Source organism: Daphnia carinata, chromosome 8 (assembly GCF_022539665.2).
Source record: "Daphnia carinata strain CSIRO-1 chromosome 8, CSIRO_AGI_Dcar_HiC_V3, whole genome shotgun sequence".
In the NCBI taxonomy this organism is placed as follows: domain Eukaryota; kingdom Metazoa; phylum Arthropoda; class Branchiopoda; order Diplostraca; family Daphniidae; genus Daphnia; species Daphnia carinata.
The window spans coordinates 878,839-884,968 of NC_081338.1; the positions used below are offsets into that span (position 1 = coordinate 878,839).

Sequence of the window (6,130 nt, forward strand, 5' to 3'; positions counted from 1 at the left end):
AATCGAGAACCATATCAATGGAAAGGTCTTCCAATACGGACAATCTAACGTGATGGTCTGGTTGTTGGCGGTCTACAAATGTCTGATGAGTTCGTAGTGCTGCTTCCATATCAATATACGTTACTCTGCCTTTATGTTTTCCCGGTGTAACATAATAAAAACCTTCTGTGACACACTTCGGACAAGAGTAGTAGCCGGAATGACCCACGATCCCGCAGATAAATGAGCGGTCTACAGCATCAAGATTGAAGTTTAAGATTTGAAACCCAAGTACAAGACCACGAAGAGTAATGCCATTACTCTGCAAACTGGAGGCGTCTTCCACAAACATCTTCAAAAACTCGTTTGCACTTGCAGGCTTCTGGGACCCGTGGTAGATCCCAACAGGGAAAGGAGTTTGCTCTCCTTCCAACAAGAACAAAATGGGATGAAAGTGGCTACGGCTGCTTTTACTCAGAGGCAATCCATCCGTGTTGACGCGTCCCCTAACGACCGAAGGAATCTTGCTAAGTTGACGTAGTCCAAGTTGTTGCTGAATTCCTTTCTCCAACCCAAAGTGGTAGTAAGTACCATCGCCCGCCATTGGAATAACAGTAACTTTGCGTGGCGTCTTCAGAAGAGTTCTTGCACTGTTAGGCAAGCATGTGAATGTGGGGCCTTGATGACGAAGAGCCTTAAAACCCTTGATGAGCCTGTCGGCGGCTGCGCCTGAGACATCTTCCTTCGTAATCCAATCTGCCAAAAACTCTTTGAGCTCCACATCTTGATCAATTGGCTCCGCTTCTGCATTTAGAATGGCATCGATGTCGTCCCAATCCTCCAAGTCTATGCCTTCGTCACTGGATTGTTCGCTTTCATCTGTAGTAGATTGAGGTGTTGCATCAGAACCGGACTCCAACAAGGATTCTGAACGATCATTATAAGCATGATTTTCATCGTCATTTTGACTTTGGGGTAAGTCGTTGAAATTGATTGATGTTGGAGACGATTGGTTTACATCTATTGAGCTTGAATGGCCCGAAGTCTCAAACATCTCGTCATTGTTCAAGGAAAGCGGCGCATCGTCGTTGTCATCTCTTTCATCATCGGAATCTTCGTCTACGCTATTCACAACATCTTCCCCAACCAGCAGAACGTTTTGGCGTGGGCTGACAAGCAGTTCGCCGTCCAGCTGTCCACCGAGCATAGCAAACTCTTGGTTGAATCTGTTAATCAACTGTCTCCTCTTAACTACTAACTTTCTTCTTTTGGATGGTTCCTCCATTGTAGCCTAAAAAAATAAATGTTAAGCATCAATCCGTCAAAAATTTCAATGTTGAAAATAAATAAACAGATAATAAATTTCAGGCTACCTTGCAATATAGGATAGCCGATGTGATGTTACTGGTTAATAATAAGCTGGACTAAAGGCTATTTGTTGAACTTCAGCAAGGTAATCTTTTGGGTTGCGGTCCAAGATCGATTTACATTTCGGATACGGCCAATTGCAATTAATGAAAATCTGCCTGCGGCCAGACCTGGTAATAATTAAAAAAAATTATACAATGATCTTTGGGATTGTTGAAAAACAATGAAATTACTTTAGTTAAATCAAAGGGGTTCCATTTGAACTTTTCTGCTTCTTCAAAGGTCATCACTTAAATTTTTACGGACCAGGAAGGAAAATCTGCTTTAGAAATGGCTTTGTACAGATCACGAGTTGCATAGTCTGGATCATCGGAAGTAAGTTGATGAGCTTTGCCTGCATCTAAATTACGAATCCCTCCATCGGTATAAGAAATACAGAACTCGTTAGAATCCTATAAATAAAACAATTTTCAATAATTTGTCAATACCTTGAAATGAAATTTGCAGTACACTGGTGTAAAGCATCTTCCCGTGTGGGAAGACTGACTTTATGGAATTAAGACAATAAAAATATACTGAACTCTGAACTTTTCCTAAGCTAGGTATTAGAATACAAAGGGAATTTGAATAAAGAATATAAGAATCGTCTTGCGATACAATATGGAAACTAGAAGTGAAGGGAGATAATTGTAATATAAGCTTACCGTGGTAGCACGAGTTGAACACGAGAACAAAACAAGTGTAAGACAAAAAATGTAACACAATTTGGCGGTCAATTAAGGGAGGCTCCAGATGATTTGAAACCGACTGTTGAAGTCGTACACACGTCGGAGACTGACTTTCTTCAGATTCCGGGTTCATCAGGAAACTTTGCATATTGGCAAATTGGTGAGTTGCTGTGCGAGTATTTGGCACCAATCAAAGACGTTTAAAATGGCGTGATAATGGTGTGATGATGGGCGTCGCTCGTGGCGCCAATCAAAATGTTTTATAAGTGGCGTGATGCTAATGACACATGGATGCGTCATCTAGCTAGCAGGTGTTCATCTAGGTCACCCGCGCTGCGTATGTTGTGGTGCAATTAATATGTTCACCCTTCATGATTAATAAAGATGTGAAGAATAAGTATATGTTGAAGATGTCTATTTGGCTTTGTTACACTGGCTTGCCTTCAGCATTAACTAACTTAAAGGTATGCGATTCGTAACCGTCCATGAAACGATAACAATCTGGAGTCCCACGATCGGAAAACATAAAGCAAACTTAATGAGTCGTTTCTGGTCGAAGAGATATGAAATCCCAGAACATATCAGGGTCCTAGTACGTATTCAATCTAAATAAACCAAATTAAATACTGAGTCTTACTTTCTCTCAAAATGATTAAACTTACCTTCAAATGGATTACTGGATTGCGTTTCTGAGTATGAATAAAGCTCGGAAAGAGAATATGTTCACGAATAATAAATATGGGGGGTTGTTTCCGACTAAATCCCAGTTGCCTTCTTCGGTGTAAAATTTGACTGCAAATCCTCGAGGATCACGAGCGGTGTCGGCTGAGCTATGTTACTCATCAGTTACATCTGGCAGATAAAGATGTGAAGCCTTGATAAATTTCAATTAAACAGATATCCAGGTCAAACAGGGACGGTAAACTAAAAACAAAACTCTATATTAAATTATGAGTAAACAACTTTTCACAACATGTTGCTAACCTGTCCACTAGTGCAAATCGAAGAATTTTACTTCATAGAGGTCTTGTTTACCCTGGAAGATTACGCCAATTTAATGAAAAGAATTCTAACCTGAGAATGTAACACAATTTAAAATATAACAGATATAGATTAAAGCAAAAGTATTAAGCTTACCTCGGGTAATTGATGGTGATGGTTAATTCAATTGAAAACATTCAAGTGGCACATAACTATTATTGTCTCAAACATATTAAAGCAGAGAAGCTGTCGTTCATAGAAGAAAAATACATCGTCGTTAGCTCAGAAATGATAAAAATACAAACACAGATTTACCTTGTATGTCAAACACTATAGCACTTGAAGAAACAATCGGGATGAGAAGAAAAGATTTTGTTGCACGACACAAAGTCCAAATTTGTTTGCTTTGTGACAATTGAAATTCAAGTATTTGTTCCGGGAATCACTTCAGTTGTCACTATTTCACTAGTTTTATTCGTTGTTTAGATAAAAGTTCACTCCGGAAGAACACCGAAGACTGAAGCATGACGACGCCATTTATAAATCAATTAGTAAGAATCACACATCGTTGCACCAATGACCAACCCCACAATTTCGAATAACAAATGTTGTATAAAATGGTAATAATGCCACCAAATTGATTAAAAAATTCACTGTCACGTTTTGAATAAATATTTAAGACAAAACGTCGAAACTAAATTACTCTATTTCAAAGTCAATGGAATGGCAACGTTGCGTCATTCAGAGACACTCACAAAATTTTTCGCTGTGTCTAATGGCGGGTATAATTTTCTCCTCCATCATTTATCGAGTTATTTGTTGTGATTTCCACAAATTCACCTATAAAATTCATTTTGGTAAGTTTGTCACTTTTGAATAAACCTTATTTGTGAATTGGTACATTGTTGTAATCTAAGATGCCCCAGATTTGTTTACATTTGACAAAATTGCTAGCTATGCACGTTTTTAGTTTTGCTGGTTAGGCTTGGTGCAAATTTTGCTTTGCTAAATTTTGCTTTGCAAAATTTGCTTTATCATTTTGTGCTTTTGTGGTCACTGTTTGTTTCTGCGTCTAATTGTTAGTCTTAACTTAGTCTTTACTATTTTATTCATATTTTTTGTCGTAGAATGGAAATGTCAATTTTGCTGCCAGAAGCACACAAGTTGTTGGTGGTGATCCTCTACACTTAATCGGCGGAAGAAGTAGCAACGGTTTCCGAAAATTGGAGAGTGGACCAAGATGTCATGTTTTATCCAAACTTCAAGGGACCGAAATTGGAAAAGGCTGTAAGAAGTCATCAAACTCCCGACTCAAATTGGCCCAGTTACCCTTACATGTTGCTTAAAATTTGTGGTAAGTTTTCTGTAGGAATAATCGTAGCTCGTATACGTCTTAATTTAACGATTAATTATACATTATGTTATTTTATTTATTTCGACAGATGACTGGAAAGTTGCCAGAGGGTGGGAAAAAAGAGCGTTGAACCCTAATTCGGATTTGCTTACTTCGGATGTGGAAAAGCCGAAGAAAAGAAGATCTTTACCTCCTCGTCGGTTCAGCCCTACAATAGAAAAGAGATCAATCACAAACGGCCCTTCAAAATCAACCCAAAAGTGCGCTATTAGTTCAGAGGAGGATAGCGACTCGTCTCCCGACGAAACGATTGAAGACACCTTACGAGATTTGGATGAAGGTGTGTATTTGTGTCGGTGTGTGTTAAGTCTGATTTATGTCAATGTTCATGTGATTTATGTTTCAGATCTAGAATCGGAGAATGAAGTTACCACTTTACGAGAGAGTCCTGTCCAAAGTCAAGGCAAGTCAGCAGCCGAGAAAAAAAACCAACGAGATCAACATTGCAAAGGCAAACGCTGCCAAGTCCAACCTTTTAAAGACAAACGCTGCCAAGGTAAACGCTACCAAGACAAACACTGTCAACACGGTTGCTGAAAAGCCTGTCACTACTAAAGCCAGTGCAAACAAATCCCGTCATTTGAACAATCTCGCGAAAACGGTTTTCTCCAAGATCTTCAACACGCAGAAGGATGGTGTCGAAACCATCAGTCGTTTCAAGCAGCCACTTGGTATTAAGCCCCTCTCTCCCCTCCGTGACATGAACCACCAGCTTCCGGCTCCAATGTCGTCTTTAGTTTCCAGTCATCAGCATGTCGCAGCTTCTCCTGGCTCCAAGAGGCGTTTTTTTGTCGATAGCAATACTTCATCTTCCCTCAAGAAACCCGCGAATGCTCAAGAATCCTCCTTCGACAAGAATGTTTCTCGGCTGACGTTGAAGAAATCTTGCGAGATCCTCCAATGTGTTAATCGAGTGGAACAGAAAATTGATCGACTGCTGGCCTTCCAGGACAACCAACACATTGAAGACCTCTTCGACGAGTTAAGTTATGAAGTTGCCTGTTGACGACTGTGACAGCTGGCATATGCTGGAGGATCTTTTGATGGACAAACGCAATTGCATCAAACTGGTAGGTTTCAATGGTTTTTTTAGTCCAGTTCCCTTCCCTGTGTTTGTGAAAATTATGTTTATTCAATTTTAAATTTAAAGATTAGCTGTTAATTTCCTTTTGTTCCTCTTTGTTTAGGTTTCAAAATATTCGACATTGGGTGGCAGTGACCTTGGGGACTGCGTCCGCCGTATATGGGCAGCCCTTGTGACGGACAAATTTGGCTGCGAGTTGTCGTGGATAGGAAGAGATAAGAAGAAAAAAACCGTAAAAGGATCAAATTGCTTCACTCTCGTTGATAGTAAGGGAGTGCCATTTTGTCCCATTACTTTTCAATTAATTAATTTAAACTAGAAATTCCCTTCCTTGCTCTAATTTGCAGGAACGGTAAAGGCAAACATAAAGTACGGAGATGTCAACGATCCTGACATTGAAAAGGCTTCCCAAGATTGGATTTTCAAGTCAAAACGTCGAGTCCAGCGCACTGAAGACACTTCAAGCGTCGTTCAGTCGTGTGTTCCAAGTCTGTCGGATTCCCCGGTTGCCGGTACCAGTGGATGCAACAGATCCGCAGTATCCAACATTTAAAACTCGGCTAGTTCGTCCGTCTC

At 40.0% G+C, this 6,130-nt stretch overlaps 1 protein-coding gene and 1 long non-coding RNA gene across 2 annotated transcripts; one reads left to right on the top strand and one right to left on the bottom strand.

Annotated features, from left to right (window-relative positions):
- Window positions 1-2,509: 2,509 nt before the first annotated feature.
- On the bottom strand, window positions 2,510-3,519 carry LOC130689603 (uncharacterized). The gene is made up of 5 exons (XR_009000758.2): window positions 3,372-3,519; window positions 3,213-3,302; window positions 3,060-3,149; window positions 2,738-2,999; window positions 2,510-2,664 (listed from the first exon to the last, which is right to left on the bottom strand). It is a non-coding gene; the product is annotated as an uncharacterized LOC130689603 (long non-coding RNA).
- Window positions 3,520-3,844: 325 nt separating this feature from the next.
- Window positions 3,845-5,413, top strand: LOC130689593 (uncharacterized). The gene is made up of 4 exons (XM_057512550.2): window positions 3,845-3,913; window positions 4,184-4,410; window positions 4,499-4,750; window positions 4,817-5,413. Exons 2-4 carry the CDS (start codon window positions 4,302-4,304, stop codon window positions 5,005-5,007), a joined length of 552 nt encoding a protein of 183 aa, XP_057368533.1. The 5' UTR covers window positions 3,845-3,913; window positions 4,184-4,301; the 3' UTR covers window positions 5,008-5,413.
- Window positions 5,414-6,130: the final 717 nt, after the last annotated feature.

Bases quoted from the DNA above. Each gene is read 5' to 3' on its own strand.
- LOC130689593 (XM_057512550.2), top strand. From the start codon at position 4,302: ATGTTTTATCCAAACTTCAAGGGACCGAAATTGGAAAAGGCTGTAAGA. The intron at 4,411-4,498 runs GTAAGTTTTCTG...TTATTTCGACAG, and splicing joins CATGTTGCTTAAAATTTGTG to ATGACTGGAAAGTTGCCAGA. The intron at 4,751-4,816 runs GTGTGTATTTGT...TTTATGTTTCAG, and splicing joins CTTACGAGATTTGGATGAAG to ATCTAGAATCGGAGAATGAA.